The sequence below is a fragment of the Triturus cristatus genome, chromosome 12 (genome assembly GCF_964204655.1).
Source record: "Triturus cristatus chromosome 12, aTriCri1.1, whole genome shotgun sequence".
Classification (NCBI taxonomy): Eukaryota; Metazoa; Chordata; class Amphibia; order Caudata; family Salamandridae; genus Triturus; species Triturus cristatus.
Window position 1 is genome coordinate 59,937,907 of NC_140595.1, and position 18,842 is coordinate 59,956,748.

At 44.6% G+C, this 18,842-nt stretch overlaps 1 protein-coding gene across 1 annotated transcript in view; it reads right to left on the reverse strand.

Moving 5' to 3' along the window:
* Positions 1–363: 363 nt before the first annotated feature.
* The window catches only part of REXO1 (RNA exonuclease 1 homolog), a 210,138-nt gene continuing 191,659 nt past the window's right edge, over positions 364–18,842 (reverse strand). The window contains exon 16 of the mRNA XM_085639101.1: positions 364–5,972. Coding sequence (XP_085495227.1) covers positions 5,884–5,972 — 89 coding nt within the window. The 3' untranslated portion in view covers positions 364–5,883. The remainder of the gene's footprint in view (positions 5,973–18,842) is intronic.

An 18,842-nucleotide genomic window follows, 5' to 3' on the forward strand; every position in this document is an offset into this window, starting at 1 on the left:
ACTAACAAATCGTTCCATGAAAAAGGCTTCAACTGAGATTTCCTCGAGGTCGGGCCAAATGAGAGAAACTTCTACCCCAACTGCTATATCCATGGCACAATTCTCTGTCGGCAGGGCTTTTAGGCAAACAGCTGGGCAACTGGAATCAGAAGACCCCATTTCCTTGTATTTAACATGCATATTCAAATTAGGCATGCAACTGGCCAAAGTGAAAATTCAAGTTCAGCCTAACGCTCAGTGGTTTGTCGACACCCATCTCTTGGCAATAAAGTGTGGTTTGTTTCATCAGTGCCGCTATATACCACTTAACATACTATTGGTGGAATAGTACACACAACATGCTTAAACATTTCACACAGACAATGAATGTTTACCAACTTTTAATTAAAAAAAATTACAAAAAAGAACGTTATATTTATATACAAAAGACCTACATTTGTTAAACTCTAATTATAAGTGTACATATATATTTTTTACAGTGCTACACCTTTTAACTCGTATTTTGATCTGTGAAAAGTTGTAGAGCCTTCTGAACCAAGCTGCCCTCAATTTCACTGTGACAGGCCAACAGTAGCGTCCAAGGTGTCCTTAGTGGAGACTGGAGTCAAATTTGATGTTCTCAGCACTTCAGAATGGAGGAGAGAAGGCAAAGGTTTATGGAGCAAATGCACAGGATAGGGAAATGTCTGGTAAAACGGAATTTGTGCTCTCTGGCAAAAATCGGTCTGAAACATTAGTCCATCCAAAAACAGATTGAAATGTATGTTGGTTGATGCAGATGCATTTGAACAAGTAGGAAATGAACAAGAATGAAATGCACAATACCAATGCAGCTGGCAGCTAGGACCACTGCTCCAATGTCACTATTGCGCGGCCTAATGTTAAGCAACTGATTAGTACAATTACAGTTTTTCTTATAATTTCAGAAGAACTACACAGGTCTCATTGAATAAACTGTCTACATTGATGGTCCTTCCTCTCCCTCTCCACTTCCCTCATGTCAAAGCACTTCCTTGTGCGCCCTAGTTCTACTTTCTGCCAAAACAATCCTCTTATTTTTACAGCTTCGCCATACTCCATCACAGTCTGGCTATTCTTCAGAAGCCATTAAGGATAGATGAACATCTTAATGATAACTCAAGTGCTCTACGCGTTTAGGTGAAACGTGGTGCAGAAAGGTTCCTCAACAGTGTTCAGGAGCACGGCGCATTTTTTCAGTGGAATTTAAATACCACTTTACTCAACAGATTGAAGCAGACAGTACCAGGATTTTTATAATACTGCAACAGCAACGATGCAGGTGTCTCAATTTGAGAACTGGCGGCGCAAAGACCCATATCAAATGGCGTTTTATCAAACCCAATCCAAAACTGCTCGAGGGTAGCATCTCCTCCTCCTAACTAGTCTTGTACTTTTCCAAACAGCAGCTCTTCTGCAGTAAGATCCCCTGATGTTCATTAAAACTTCCAAGAAGTCTGAACATTTAGTTTTATTCACTGGGGGGACTGAGATGGGTGGAAGATTCGTACTAAACACTTTTTAGTTTGTGCATCCTCATTAGTATTTAAAATACCCTTATAAGGAAAAAACACTGTGCGGCACAGAAGACTAGAGTATGAAGGACAACGGTCTTTTGGGACCATGACCAAGCATGTAGTAAGGCACATTTTGCATATGCTGCAGGTACTTTACATGGTGGGACAGAAGAACTGCACTCCCCAGAAAACATGGTAAAGCAACTTACCAACAATAGTGCTCATGGCTGGCACTATTTGTCTGCCTGGGATCTTAAGTAAACAGCACACCACCTTAAGGGAACAGCATGCATGCAACGTTCTTTAAGAACGTGCAGATTATTCAATTACAGCCTAACATGACTAAAATGATACCCAACTTCCCCAAAAGCATGGATTACCAATGAGTCTCTGTACATCATACAAAGGTGGATGCTCGACAGTTAAGTAGGGAGGTTTGTGTGGTTGTTGAGAAACATTTCCTTTGAGGAGAATACAGTCTCCTGCACATAGACTGCTATGGCGTCTGATGAGAACACTCTTAATACTGCAAGGGACACATTTCTGTAATAAATTCCCTTTAAGTCTGAATTACCCACAAATACTCAGGGCATAAGTCACTCTCAAATGTTTGCAGTTCGCTTTTTCCTTGCTTAACAATGCCCACCTTTACACTGCTTTTATACAGTTGCCTGATGTCATAAGGAACTATGTACCGTGCCCATTTTTAGTTGAAGTTTGTCAACAACCTAAAACCTAGATCTAACCCACATTTTTGGGATATCTACTAACTATAAGTTTCAAGCAGACTGAACACATGTAGCGCTACCTACAGTCGATCTGACTCTTGATTATACACTGCTTTCTCTCGCTTAACGCTTTGGATTTAGGAACAATCAACGTAAAACTCAATGAATGTAAAAACTATTAAAACTTCAACTTCTGATATTCTGGGGAAGCCACATGGAACATGAATGAAGTAACTATCAATGCAAGACCACACCGTATAATTAGCTCAATGGCATACGCACAGTTTTCTTAAGTACCTTTTTACTTACTGCACACCATCTTATTTTTGTTGAGAAAATTGCTTTCATTTTTTTCAAGGCTCAGTGAGAGCCTTCATTGTAAGGGGTCATAGGATCGACTATAGCCAACTGAAGTTCTAACATATAAGAGTTTTGTAACAAAGACGAAAACAAGTCAAAGTCTTAACGTGTCAAAAATTCTGTGCATTCTACTTGTTTCTAAAGAAACACAACCTGTAGTAGCCTGGAGAAACCGAATAGCTAAAATCAGAACCAACACATGTTCTATTTCTGTTTTCTATTTAAGAGTTCTACCCAAGTATACAACAAAGCCCAATAAGGAACGGATGGACTGGAGGCAGTTGATCTCAAGTGTATGTTGCACCTCCACAGATGCTAGACTACGTTTTTGATTTCTCATGCCTACAACTGTGAAAATATTTTACAACGGAAATACCCATGCAGTGCAAAACTAAACTTCTCAACTGAAGATACGAGGCAGCTAATGACGGTTTAGTACAAGTATTTGCCATTCTGAAGGTTTTGCAGATTTAGATTAATAGATTTCAACCTATGTCTATATCTTTAGGGCTACTTTGAAGATCAATAACATGCATTAAGCAGTGCACGAAGTGTAGCATAATCGCAATAGCCCTCTACTATCCTCAGATCAATTGCAATGTTAGGGCATTGCTATAAGAAGTCCGTCCAGGATGTATTGGATGAACACCTGACTGCACAGCTTCTGCAAGCGAAGCGTTGGTTGTAGAGCTGCCTACAAGTCACCCTAATTACTGACCACTTGTACAAGGGACAACGCTCATCTAACAAATGCCCTCTCAGGAAGTTAAGTCGTGCTTATTCTTCATTCAATTAACTTGGTTGACTGAGAGCAGAAAGTACATTTAGTGCAAGGAAAAATAGCTTGAAAATTAGAATTCACAATCTGTTTCTCCCCACGTGCAGACGCCCCTGAATTTACGCAATATTTTACTTTTGGGAGAATCATTCATTTTAAAGGAGTGTAGAACACTCACAGGAAAAATCTCGGGTGTAGTAAATTAAATCCTAATGGTGTGCAAAGATAGCTTGTTCCTTTTTTGGAGAAGAAAAGACTACTTTACTACCTGGAGCAGGGTACTCATGGCAGAGCTTCAAACATTTATCAACATGACCGTAGTGCTTCGTGACCTAGTACACAGGGAAGAGAGACGTGGCAAGGGGCAGATTGTGTCTAGTAGTAAGAGGTACTCAGGCACTAGCTGAGACAGACTGTGCCATGATGCTTTTCATTCTATTTAGAAGCTGTCGTATACTAAAAAAAAAAACAAAAAAAACCAAAAAAAAAAAAAAAAACATAATACGCATGCTGAAGCTGCAAACTAAAACATCTGCAGGAACCAACAGTTCAATAAAATAATATTCTGTGGAGAAAGTCTACCACGGGCAGAAAAAAAGCTACAATGTTCTAAAACATCCTTCATCTTACAGTATTTGTGGGTTTGGCAGATTTTACATCGCCCATTTATAAGGCACTAGTAAAAACTTGTCTCTATCAGGACTGTCTAAACGAGACACCCGTCTAACCCTGCTGCCTCAGAGTTGAACTGAGAGAAACCCGTTGCAGCACTTAATTTTCAGCAATCTAAACATTTCAAGGACGGTGTCTTAACCGATTGCTAATACAGGATAATGTTTAGGTAAATATGCATTTCGTCAACAGCATTTGTCCAGAAGATCACCATTGTGACACTGGACTCCCTGTCCAAGGAATGCTCAGATTTCCCTAGTACGCCCCATGTGGCACCTCCTTCGGGAAAAGTGGCCAGGTCCTGGCCTTTGAGGAAGTCAACAATGCGTAGACTACATCTCCGATAGTTGGGAATACTGATCTATACACAGAACAGTGCAGATCCTCAACCAGTAGCTTTGGAGCTACCTCATTAGCAGCGATGTCAACACTAGACGAACTGGACCTTGATCCCATATGCCTAGCTTTTGGTACTGCCAGGTATGTGTTATGCGGACATGCTCAGCAGAATATCTCAAATATGGCATTATTCTGTAGACACCGAGCACACCCCGGTGTGCATATCGAGATTTAGGTGAAATAAACAAGCTCCAATTAAACTCCCAAACCGCAGCGAAAACCCAAAGATATAAGTATTTTCCAACATCTCATGCTGGGAAAATACCTTTCTGCCCAAAATTTAGAGATTTCGCTTAACTAAAAACAAGCAACATCTTTTAGAAGACAATCTTTTTCTCCCTCGTTACATTATGGCATTAGAGAAAATGTGAACGCATTGTCTTTCCTAAGGATTGTAACTAATTTTCGAACAATCCTGCTCTCCCTTACCCTCGCTATCAAACATGGTTTCTTCCATACGCTCGATGGAACAGCAACAGAATTCCTAAGTCTGCCGTTCTTGCCCATCTGATTAAAACATTTTTGCATTTGGTTTTCATTCGCTATAGCGACCAGCAGTGGACACAATGTGGATGAAAAACATTTGCAAAAACTTCTAATTGTACTTTGCCCAGGTTCTCTTGGCATTATCAAGGCAGTCACTATCACAAAACAAAAACAGAATCACCATTGTCCTTCTAACAAGTGCTGCGTTCAAGCCTGTCATGTGCAGAACAAATAATGTCCTGTCTTTAAACAAAGGATAAACTTGCAAATCCAGGTCATGGGTTTGGACAACCAGAGTCCCACATTTTCAAAATGGAATAAACCTCATTAGACCAATCATAGTAAATTCAGATGACTAGTCAGTAATGCATGTGATTCCTACCCTGGTCTCTAATGCACAAAAATACTCTACTCCTGGTATCTTAGAAGAGGGTAAATAATGTGTCAGAAAGAGGATGTCACATATACCTGCCCTGGCTAAAAAAAGACAAACCATCCCCTCTTGGTCAACATCTGCGCCAGGATCATTGTAGTCTCCCCTTGACTCTTCTCAGCAGATCACTGTATCTTTGGCTTTCCGCTGCCACTAAGAGGGGTAAGAGTATATCCTAGGCCTGTCTACTACCACATGAACAACGAGAGGTTCACCACTTGTACGAAGGACTAACACTCTAGGTGTGTACCTCTCTGTCAAAAACAGAGCACTACCTGGGCCATGTCTTCACCAGAACAGGCAGCACCAACATCCCTCACCAACCCCAACCACTGCAGATGTTGGAATCTAGGACAGCCTCTGGGAAACACTGAGCAATGTGTGCTGAGTTTCTATGAGGTGAATAGCAACCTCCCTCCATATTTATTACACGGCTTCCTGGACGAGAGGGAGTATTAACAGCAGAGAGCACGAGAGAGATGGCACAAGTAGTCATCGTTTCACTTTTGCATCTTCTTTGATCTTCCAGAGCATCAGTTCCATGCAAGAGCAGGCATCTTCGCTCGAATCATGCCCATCCACTGTTGGAATAATCAAATGACAGCAAAAGATTTATTAGTGAGTCTTCAGGAATAGATTCTAACCAGTGACTTTAACACAAAAAAACAAGCAAACAAACTATTCCTATTGGAAGACCAATAACTAAACAGTAAAATGAAACATTTGAGCAGTGACCACAAACTCATGCATTTTTATCCCGTATTAAATACTATAATAATGAAGGAGTTTGCACCCACTCATTCACAAAATAAGCAATCTGCCAATAAATTTCACTTCAAGCATCGATTACCATCTTACCTGAACTATATCCATTCAACTGAAGCACATACACATTTTTAACAAACAGGCGTCTGATTATCACCAATATTTCAAACCTCTATCCACAACCGATCCCAACACCACTGACTATCTAAGGCCACCAAAGACTCCTTCCTATCTCATCTCCAGCTCACCTACCGTCATACACACCAAACCACAGACACCTCACTAGACCTTGTAATCTCTGCCTTGCCCTCACTAGAAATTACTTAGCACGGTTAGTTGGAGGGGTGCGTTTGCCTTTGGGAAATAGAGACTACGGCCATGCCTGGATGAGGTATAGATAGGAGATCGACAATACGAGTCATTAAATGTTGCGGTTGTGCATTGTCCCCTTAAGAATGCTACAGGATGTGTAGTCAAGTGTGGGCCTGCGCTGTTGCAAGAAGTAATACGCATATTGAATTTTCTAAATGCTGCTGAAATATATATCAAGCATGAGTGCTGCTTGCATGTGCAGATGTCTCAATGTTATACCAGTGTTTAATTTCAAAGCGTGAATTAGAGGATAGGGTGCTGATTATGGGAGTAATGTGCATACATGTGAGATCATTGATGTGCACTCATGCTGTAGTGCTAAGGTGGAGCATGGGACATGAACAGAAGACTGCTCATGCATGAATAATGCATAGATGACTACTCAAGTAGAATCAGTAGAGTAAGTTATGCTTCCAAGTGATCCTCATGCACAAGTGGTTGCCTATTGTATCAGCGTTAAGTTAACAGGGCATGTGGCACTGTTTGAATGCATCCATATGAGCTATTCCGGTTCTGAGTAACGCACAACAAAAATGTCATTATAGCATCTTTATATTTACAGATATTTAACAAACAATAATTCCTTCCAACTGCAAACACTCCGTGTCCTGCTCTATAGATACTGCCCTAGTGTCCTCACTCATGACGTAGCCCAATTTATAGACAAAAAGACCTCATTAGTACTTTCACAAAAGCAGCTGGAACTTTTACTTGATTTATTTAACCAGTTCAACCCACCCAAGGTCCTGGTGGATTCTAGGTGCATGCCAAATTCAATTACATCTGACTGAGTCTTTTACTCAATTTTGCTTTTGGAGTATTCAATGAAGGATCGCCTCTTAAAGCGTTCAAGTACAACTGTGAAAACGGTTTTTCATCATCAAATGAACATTGTTCAATCAATGATTTGTACAGCACTGCTGATCACCTGCGAGGGTATCCAGGCGTGGAGTGTTGGGGAGTGGATGCAGTCCAGAGGTGGAGTAGCCATTCCAGGTCTTGGCAGCCAGGTAGGGGTAGGTGCAGCCGCCGCTTCTGCATTTGTGGAAGTGGGGCGTGTGGGCGAGGGAGAGGGAGGCCGAGCGGAGCTGTCTGCCGGGTTGGTGGAAGTTCAGTCTGTGGTTGAGGTAGGCTGGTCCTTGGTTGTGCAGGACCTTGTAGGCGTGGGCCAGCAGTTTAACTGGCACCTCTTTTGGACGGGGAGCGCTCTGAGGTGAAGGATGAACCTGGCTGCAGCCTTTTGGATGGTTTGCAGTCTTCTCAGTAGTTGTGAGGTAAAGCCCACATAGAGGGAGTTTCCGTAGTCCAGGCAGCTGGTGGTGAGGGCTTGGGTGACTGTGCGTCTGGTGTTGACGGGGAGCCATTTGAATATGGAGGGTGAGGAAGCAGGATGAGGGGGCAGCGTTTATCTGCTTCTTCATGGTGAGCTTGTTGTCTAATATGATGATCACATTTCTGGCGTGGTCTGTGGGAGTGGGCGAGGGGCCCAGTTCTGCTGGCTACCCCAGTTCTGCTGGCCACCAGGAGTTGTCCCATGGGGAGGGGTTGCTATCGAAGAGTACCTCTGTTTTGTAAGTGCTGAGCTTGAGGCATTTGTTGTGCATCCATCTGAATACGCTGGTCAAGCACCTATGGGAATTGGTTTTGGTGTTTGTGCGGTACAAGGATAGGGAGAGGATGAGCTGAGGGTCATCAGTGTATGATAGGATGTTCATACCATAGGATTGGACCAGCGTGGGCAGGGAGGCCATGTAAGTATTGCACAGGATTGGACTTAGTGAGGACCCTTGGGGAATACCGCAGATGTTCTTAGGGCTTGAGGTGTAAGGCAGAGACGAGGATCAGGGCTGCAGTCTCTCCAGCCATGATGTTATCTGTGGCTGCGATTAGGGTGGTTTCTGTGCTGCAATAAGCACTGAATCCCGATTGGAAAGGATCCAGAAGGTGGTTGGAGTGGTCTATTTATTGCTTTCTCCAGGACTTTAGCTGGGAATGGGAGCAGGGAGATGGGCCGGTAATTCTGGAGTTCTGGGTCAGCAGTAGATTATGTTTTTTAACAGAGGTTTTACTTCTGTGCGTTTCCACTCATCTGGGAAGGAGGCAGAGGGGATGGATAAGTGGAGGATGGTGGGGAGTTCCTTACTGATGAAGTTTCTCCCCAGGTTGACCATGTGGTGTGGGCAGGGGTCTCGGGTGCTCCTGAGTGGATGAAGCTCATGATGGTAACCGTGGTTTGTGTAGTTAGTTAATCCCACATAAAGATTACAGTGTTAGAGGTGGAATCGCTGCTGTTACGGAGTTTGTCAAAGTTGTCACTGGTTAGTTGCGGGTTGAAGTGTTCACAGATGGTGGTGATTTTGTTGTAGAAGAAGTCTGCAAGGGGGTTACCGTGTTGTTGTTTGCTCAGGGGTTGGTGAACTCTGATGATGCTGAAAAGTTCCTTGCTATGGTTGGGGCTAGCTTCGAGGTGGGTAGCTAGGGCTTCCTTTTTGGCATTTTTCAGGCATATGTGACATTTATTGAGAGCCAATTTGAAGTTGGCTCGGTCGCTGGGTGTTCTCTTGAAATGCAAGATTCTTTCTAGTCATTTGCAATTGCATATAATTCAGGAGAAAAACAGCTGGTGCATTTGGATGGTCTGCCTTGTTTTGTGACTTTGAGAGGTGCGACTGTCAGTGCAGTTGGTGATGCAGGTGTTGAAATTTTGGATGGCCACCTTGAGGTGGGCATAGGTTTCCGGGGGGTTTTGAGGGTGTTGGTCCATAGATTTTCCATTACCTTGAAAAGACTATTTATGGAGGCAAAAATGTTAAGTTTAGGTGGGAAGAAAATGTTGATCAAATCTCATGTCAAATCGCATTTAGACACGTGAAGGGTAGTTGAAAGCTAAAAAAGAAGTTAAAAGAAAATATATGATAGAGACATCTAGTCGCAGATTCCTCAACTTCAAATTCTCTCCAGGCCCCAGTCGGGAACTGTAAATTTTTCAGCAGTACCTCTGCGCCGGGGGAAGGCGTCGTACGGCTCCGCGGTGATGTCTCCGGATATGACGTCAGCAGAGTCATACAAGTCCCCTCTGGCGCATGGACATCAGTTTCTTCATTTCCGCGCTGTAACGCAATCCAGGAGAAGCAGTTTCTCAGGCTTTTTTTGTTTTTGGCCTCCTCGACGCCTTTAGCATCTGCAACAATGTGCCGATGCTTTCAGGCTATAAAACGTGCGAGACCTGTATGTGGCAGATGTCAGCGACGGATCCGCATACCATTTGTATGTGCTGCTTGTGAGAGCACCACAACTCCGAGGAGTGTGACACCTGTCTGAGGATGAAGCCCATGTCGTCATGGGAACATCGGATGAAGTTGCTGTCGGCTCAGGTGTCATTCAGAAACCAAGCAGCGTCGATCTTACTCCTGTTCTGAGGCTCCTACTTGCGGCAGGTCGAGAAGTCATTCCTGTGGACGTCACTCATCGAGGCGCCGTTTCCGTGGACATCACTCAATCAGGTTTGTCCAAAGGTTCAAAGTCACCGAGGACCTCGGCTTGCGCAGGAGTCGACCCCGAATTGTCCACCATATCCTGGTGAGGGGGTGACTAGGGCCCAAATGGAAGTGTATTTTCAGACTTTACAAGCCTTTTTTGGGTCAGCGCCTTTCCTTGGAGCGCCTTCGGGCCCCAAAGAGGTGGGTAGTACTCTGGTTGGACGTTCGCCAGAGGGTTCACCCTCTGCATCGATCGAGGACCCTGGCTCTGTAGCAGGAGTCGCTATGATGTCGAGAAACAGCCTGGTGAGGCTTCCTGCTAGGACGTCGGTGGCGTCAGCAAAGGGTGGTTTGTCACCACCTCAACACTGCGATGTCGATGACACCTTTAGTGGTGGATGTCGATACGACGCCGTCTTGACGCTGTTCGGTGCCGGAGACACCCCTGGAGGTGAACGTCGATATAATCAGTCTCGACGTCGGTCGGTGCCGGAGACTCCTTTTCTTGTTACTGCGGCCCCTGCTCCATCTCCTCTACAAGATGAGGAGTCTTCTGTTGCAATTTCCCCAGTGTTGCAGGACGAGCCTGCAGGTACTAGGTGGCATTGAGCGTTTGGGTGTTCTTGGCTAGCCGCATGCAGGAGGCTCTTTGGTTTTTGGTGGGGACGCCAGTCTTCAACCGTCCTCTACCTACCAATTACTTTCACCTCCTAGAATAGCAACACAGGCTAGTGTGGCTTTTGCTGGGCTCATTAAAAGGGCTGCTGACATTTTAAAGCTGCAGCCTCCTGCAGTGACTGTCTTCTGATCTGCTCCAACAATGTGTCTCTCGGGTCTAGCCTTTGCTTCCTTGGAGAGTCGCTATACGACATTCTTTTGAGGGCATGGGCCAAGCCAACATCAGGAGTCTTTGTTGAGCGTGCCATTGCACACCATCATCGACCTCCTCCAGATGACCCGGTTTGTCTTTCTCAGCACCCTTAGGCTAGCGGGCTTGTTGTGCAGGCAGCTTCGCTGAATTTGGAAGCTCCTCCCTTGTTACCACCTGGCAGAAAGTCTCGGTGGTTGGAGATGTTTGGCTGAAATTTCTTGGCATCCACTAGTTCGGCCTGAAGGTCTTTGAACAGACTACTTCCTACTCTTCCAGAAGAAGTTAGAGCTGAACTCTTTCAGCTGGTACAGGATGGTCGTGAAATAGCTAAGTTCACTATTAGGTCAGCGAAGGATACTACGGATTCTGTAGGTAGAGCTATGGCTAGGTCCATAGCTCTAAGGAGGCAAGCTTGGCTGTGTGAATCTAGTTTCCCAGAGAATGTTCGAGAGAGCCTAAAGGACTTCCTCTTTGATGGTCTCAATTTATTTGATAGCCATGCTGATTCTGCAGTCCAGCGCCTCATGGCTGGCAACTTGTGATCGGACCTCATTGGGTCTTGTTTTTTTTGGTTCTAGGTTATATATGGTGTAGTCTCTGTGTTATGGCCTTCATGGCTTTGGCAGTGATGAAGTTTAATCCCTGCTTCTGTCTTATGGTAGACTATTTCCCTCTGGGTTGGAGTCTTACTTTTCGGATAGGATTGGCAGCTGGGTAGCTAGTTTACTTTTTCTGTTATCCCTGACGAAGATCTTGGCTCAAGAGATTATACCCTTTTTTTAATGGGAGTATGACTTACTCAATGTGGATTTCTGGTTTGCTATTGCACAGCTCTTCAAGAATACTACCGTGTTAGTGTCTTTCTCCACTAAACTCTGTTATGCCGCTGTGTCCTCCTCGGACTTTGCATTATGTTCTTCAAAGAACTATTGTAGTGAGTAAGGTCTCTATTTACTTCTTGTGATAGCCTTTCACAAGATTCTGTTGCATTTTTCACACATTTACGGTTTCTTACAAAACAGTGGCTTCTGTGCAACATGTTTCACTTCCTGAGTATTTCTTTGAGTGCATCAGAGCTTTGAAGAGGTTTAGCAAGCCGGGTCGTTGCTCTAGTTCACAATTCACATTTTGCATTCTTCGAATGTTATTGGCTTTCGAGTTCTCCCTTTAGGTAAGATCAGTGCCTAGTATAAACATGATTTTAATACCCCAATACAGTCAGTATCTACCCTAGCTCCACCTTGTGGTGCAGTATACCTACATGTTCCACGTTGTGGGGAGTCAAACTTATCCCTGCTCCACGCCATGGTGCGGTATTTTGGTAACGGTTGCATTTGGGACACCTTGGCCCAAGTTATCATATATTGGTGCATCTACCCTTCTAGTGAATGTTCTTGAATGTGTAGTTCTGTCTAGTATACATTCCCTATCTTCTGGACGGCATGTCACTGAGTTTTCATGATTGTTTTTTCTTGTTTGCCAATTCACAGACAGCAATTTTCTTCTGACATATACTGTTGTGGTGGCGGTGGCAGCGGCAGCACCCCCCTCCCTTTGTTTCCCTGGGGTGGGACAAATGTGAAGAAAACAAGTTACTTACCTGTAACTTTGGTTCTCCAGTATTGATAACTTTCATAGATTCCCATAGCTTGTATCATTCCCCGTCGTCGGAATGGGAGCCACGGTAAATAAAAAAATACCATAGCAGTAGGTACAAAAGAGAAAGAAAGGCTTAGGCCTTATCTCATTTTGTAGCATATCCACCTCTTTTTGTAAAAGAGACCAAAATAATACAACAACCAATCAGATTATGGGTTCTGAAGGTCCTATTAGGTTTCCAGTTGGACATCTCTTTTTAGGTTTCTTATTGTAAGAAACAGCAGAGATTATGCGTGTTCAATCCTGCACTGGACATCCTTGCTCATTCAGTATTCTTTCCTCTTTTAGGGTAAAGGGGTTAGGTCTGTCTTCTTTCAAAAGACTCTTAAAGTTTTTATTTTGAACTCTTTCCCTTCAAGGACCGATTTCTCGGGCCTGTACGGTTGCTTTTATTTATATGCCACATGACATATGTCATAGCTAAGCTCTTGTTTCACTATTCCCACATGCTCTAGGTCAGTCTTTTGTTGACTGCCTGGTTTTACTTGAGAACCTTTGTGGGATTAGTTTGCAGACCCTCCTACAGTGGGGAATAGCTATGGTATGCAATCCAAAGTTAAGGAATTTGCGGCTAGATGTCTATCAGATGTAATAGTTACTTACCTTCGGTAACGCTATATCTGGTAAAGATACAGTCTAGCCGCAGATTCCTTAATGCCATGCCCATCCTCCCCACTCAGCGAATGACCTTTGAGGTAAGGGTTATACCATTCAGTGATGGGCTTATGTACCAGAGATCACTATCTCAATCTATTTTGGGACTAAACAAAATAGCTTGACCTGGCCACTTAGCTTTTGTTTCCGTGTAACAATAACATCCATCTCCATGTGTGTGTGGTTGGTAGAGTTGGGGTGCGTTTTCTCCATCCTCTGGTTGGCACACCAGTGGGTAGTATTAATTTCTTTGTTCTTTCTATGAAAGTCTTCTTGGTATCTTCATACCTTTACATTGCTACTGTCAGTATATCTTATAATATGTGATCTTCACACAACCCGGTATTGTTGTTGTAGGTTCTGTTCGCATTTGCCATACCATTTTTCACCATTGCAGAATGGTTTATAGAGTGTATAGTATTTTCCCATTTCTACCAGATGTGCAATTCAAGCTCCTCAATATACCTTTTTATGGGGTGAATCAGTTTGGAAGACATGTGGCTGATGCTTTGCAGTCCATAAAACCGGACACCTAGACTACTTGTTCATTAGGCACTTTACAGCAGAGGAGCTTTCAGTCCTTTTGGGGCAGAAGTCAATTTAATACTTGGCCAACAGAGATATCAACCTAACTTAGAGCAGGGTTTTCGAGCCTAGTGCATTAATCCTACAGGCCAACGGCAGTGCCCACCTACTCTAGACAATCAGTAAGTCGCCATCCTTCAGCTGGAGAAAAGGCCCTGGGATACTTCCAGAAGCTAATGATATGCCACAGGCTCCGGTCAACTAAGTCCCACTTCAATCCACAATCTCCTTTCCAAATTCTTCAATCACTGGAAGTTAATTTTTTCCAACAGACGGGTGTTAGACATGATACAACATGGTCACACACTGGAATTGGTTTACAAGTCTCCCAATCTCCCTCCCTGCAAAGCATCACATTGTTATCTTTTCATTTTAAAGAAGGGAATTCAATTGCTTCAATCCAAGGGCATAATAGAGGAAGTTCTGTTTAATCAGCTAAACCTGGGATCCTATTCCAACTCCTTCCTCATCAAAAGGATGCCAGGAAAGTTGAGGCCGGTGATGAATCTGAGGCTCTTAATCAACTTCATCAAACAGCCCTTCAGGATGTTATCTCTGCAGGAGATTCTGCAACTGGGGGACTCAGGGGACTACATATCCTCGTTAGATCGGTTGGTCGCATATTTCCACATCCCAAAACATCTGAAGCACCGAAGGATTCTCAGGTTCGAAGTGGCAGGGTGCCATTATCAATTCAAGGTGCTCCCTTTCGTGTTCAGGTCGGTTCCCAGGCTATTTACCAAGTGCATGGCACCTGTGGCAGTCTTTCTCAGATGTTCAGGACACCAGGTGTTCCTTTACCTGGACGACTGGTTGATAACGGATCCTTCTTTTCACTCAGTAAAACAGTCAACCAAGGCCTGTCTGCAAGTTTTCCAGTTCCTAGGCCTCAAGCTCAACAGGGAAAAATCTTCCCTCATTCCATCCAGATCGGTCGTGTTTCTAGGAGCAATTCTACACACAAAGGTGTCAAAGGCTTTTCCCACGGAGGAGAGGATTACCCTCTTACAGTCACTCACGGAATCCCTGTCTTCTAAAGAGTTCACTTCTGTAAGAACCTACAAGACCATGCTGGGGAAGCCATCCTGCATCCCATTAATTCCGGACTGTTGTCTTTGCAAGCGACCTCTAAAAGGAGCAACTCAATGTATCCAGTGGCACGGAACCTTCGAGGACAAGATTGCAATCACACCAAAGATGAAATCTGCAATGTCCTGGAGGACCGTCAGGTAAAATGTATCACAGGGTCTCTTTCCTTCCTCTGATACCCATGGTGGTGATGACAACAAACCTAGAAGGTTGGGGAGCTCACTAACAGGACTTGGAGGTTCACAGGAAGTGGTTCAGTCAGGAAGCTCTATTTCACACAAACCTCCTAGAGCTGAAGGCAGTGTTTACAGGTCTTCAAGCTTTTCTACCCTGGCTCCACATCTCTTCAGTTCTGATGAGAACAGACACAACCACCATGTTTTATCTCACCAAGCAAAGAGGGACAAGATCACAGGTTCTGTCTGCACAAGCGCAACAGATATGGGAATGGTTACTAACCAACATCTTCTTGAACAGAGCATGTCCCAAAGGTCCAAAACAAATGGGCAAATTCACTCAGCAAGACAGAATGCCATGAGTTGGAACTCAGCCAGTGGCAGTTAAGCAGGATTTTCCAGTGTTTGGGTTCTCCAACCCTGGATCTTTTTGTCACTTCTGTCATCAAGTGAAAGTTTTACGCCTACAGATACCCTCAGCCAGGGTCTTGGGGAAACGCCTTCCACTTTGCATGGACAGAAATGTTCGTTTATGCGTTACCTCCGTTCTCTCAATTTGCAAGCTAGGCTCCTCCCCACACTGAATGCAGAACTTGGAACACTAAGTCTCCCAAAAGACTGTGCTTCAAATCTACATAATGCTTGTGCTGCTTCTACGAACAAATGTCACTCTGCAAAATGGAAAAGATTTTGCTCATTGTAGGAAGCTGCCTCTTTATGTAGTATATCAAAAACCTGATATACCATGTAAAGAGTCCAGGGGTTCCCTTATGAGTGGACAGGGCCTTGCTATGTAATCTCAAAGTGCTCTGCTGGGTTAATGTGGTTGAGCAGCCTTTGGCTTAACAGAAAGGAGTGCAAGACATCTGCAAATACACACAATGGTCCATAACTGGCATATGACTCAAGAAGTAGATGCACACCAATTTATAAAACTAGCAAGATTCTTTACAAATGTTTCGGCATCAGAGAACAATTGTTAAGATAAGTACTTTATAAATGTATTATTTTTTTTCTTTCAAAAAGTGGACACAGTGCAAAGTTTGAGTTCTGCAAGGTTATCGTATGGATAGAAGAAAATGTTCTACAAACTAGTACAGTACAGCGACTTACAGGACCAATCTCCAAGAGTTAAGGTGAGTGGTGGGCAAGGGCCAAGGCAGCACCAGCAGTACACTACAAGCAGCACAGGGCTGCCAGGTGCAGGGTGCAAAACAGCATCAGAAGCCATATTAGTTGCTATGGAGATTGGTCACTGCGAAAACAGGCTTTGGCTGCAAGGCCAGTCGGGTTGAACCAACAGCGGGGTTCAAGTTATGCGATGCTTCAGTTGAAGGGGCCTGCGTGCAGAGGCTGCAGGTGATGTCAGAGTCTACGAGGGGAGAAACCACGATGGACTTGTGCTCTGCAGGGCTAGGGGACATTGCTGACACCATTGCCCTAATTCAACTCTGGCCGGGGGAACGGGTGGAGTGGTCGTTTCAGATGCTGGATTTTGGCGGCTCTGAAGGCCTCAGAGTCTTTGCTTCGGAGTTCCTGGTACCTAGGGCCTGAGGTACTAAAAGAGGTTCTTAAAGGCTGCAGCACGAATTGTGCCACCCTAAGGGTCCTATAACCAAACACATGCAAGGCTGCCATTGCAGGCTGTGAGTTTTGGTGCAGATAAATGTGACATGACACACAGCCCTGTGTGCCATATTATATTTCTAAGTCCCCCCTACAGCAGGCCTGACAGCCCTTAGGGAGGGTGCCCAATACTACATGTGAGGGCATACCTGCATGAACAGATGTGCCCCTGTGCTGGTCAGTTCCATTACTACCAGTGCAAGTGACCAGGCAAGTCATTTTTAAGACAGATGTGGACACTGGTGAAAATGATTTCACCAGATACACGATGGCTTCACTGAAGATAGGAATGTTTGGTATAAAACATCTCATATTAATGAAACCACACTGATTCCAGTGTTGGATTTATTAATACATGCACCGGGAGGGCACCTTAGAGGTCCCCCCTGAAAACCTACCAGTCCCTGGTGGGTTGGCTGACTGGTTTCTACCAACTGGCCAGCAGAGATGAGGGTCCGACCCCCTCTCACAGGAGGGCATGCCGATTAGCATTCTAAGGCATGGGAGCTTCAAAGAAGCTACCGCCTTTGAAATGAGAGTCTGGCTCACCTTTCAGGAGAGGAAGCTGACCCCTTTTGTCAGGAGTCCTTTGGCACCTGGACAGGCAGGAAAATTAGCTAGTCAGGTAGGCGTGCCACTCCCAGGCTAGTACCACCCCTAAGGTGACCTAATCTGAGGTAAAGACAACTTTTCAGAAGTATCCATCCTTGTGATAGCACACTCAGGAATTCGGGGACAGGGTTATGCCCACTTCCCACAGGAAGTGATTATATAGAGGGCGTAGTGACAGTAGCCCGTTGGCTACTACCAAACACTGTCCTAATGCCCCTAAATTCAGTACTTAGAGTAGATTCTGGCACCAAAGGGCAGATCCTGCCGACCTGAAAGAAGATTGACGTTAAGAGTTGTAATTGAAAGAACAGCAGACCCAGTAACTGACTTGGCTCCAACCCTGCCAGGCTGCCTTCTGATATTAACAATTGTGCCAAAAGAAGACTTGTCCTGCAGCTGCTGAGTCCCAAAGCCTGGGAGACCTGCCAGCACATCACACAGAAACCAAGGCCTCCCAAGAAGTAGCGAACCTGCCTCCCTGCATCCTGTAGGCAACCAAAGACTCCTGAGAGGAACTCGTAGCCACAGAAACCAGATGCCTGGAAACACCATTGCACCAGTCACTCCAAGCCCCAGTTAAAGTGGGCCAACAGGGTCATTGTGGTCCCGGAGCCCTCCAGAGAACTCCGACGTTGCTGCATCCTCTACTGCAACTGCTCCCGGTAAGAATAACCTCACGCCTAAGGACACCTCTGCACCAGACGCCCCTGGGCCTGGGAGAGGACAAACAACGGTGTCCCTACGTCCCCGAGCATTGTGAGGCCTTAGCCCCCTGTTGGTTCAGCCAGACTGCCCCTCCACCCCATCCCCCAGTCAAATCCTGCAGCCTCTTTTTGCAAAGACCGATCCCCATGGAGGAACATTGGGCACCCGACCCTGTTTTGCACCCCTACACCCTGCCACCCTAGTGCCACTGGTGGTGTTCTGCTGGTGCTGCCTTGGACCTTGCTCACCACTTACCTTAATTCCTAGAGACTGGCCCGGTAAGTCAATGTAATGTACCCGACTGCTGTACTTGTTCTTCCTCCCATAAGACAACATTGCAGCTTCTGAAAAGTGTGCCACGAGTCAACTTTTTAAATGCAAAAGTATTTATCTTGAAAAACGTATTTACCTGAAGTAATTGCTTCTAGTGCCTAAATATATATAAAGATATGCGTTATTTTTATAAACTGATATGGATCTCCTTATTGAGTCATGAGCATCATTTAATGACTATTGTGTGTATTTGCAGATGTCTAAAACTCCTCTCTGATAAGCCTAAGGTTGCTCGACCACACTCCCCCCTAGAAGAGCACCTTGGGATTACTAGAGCAAGCCCCTGTCCACTCATAAGGGAACCCCTGGACTCTTTTGCACGATATATCGCATTTTGATATCATATAAAGAGCCAGCTTTCTACAGATTTGAATAGAGAAATGTTGTACATCAGTCATGGTGACAGGTGGTGACATTTAAAAGCGAAAGGGGTTCTCCCAGGTGTAGAAAAAGGAATGTAGCCTTAAAACTACTCTTAAATCTCCGACAGCTGAAGGTGGGGCTGGTTCAGTACCAGGGTAGCCC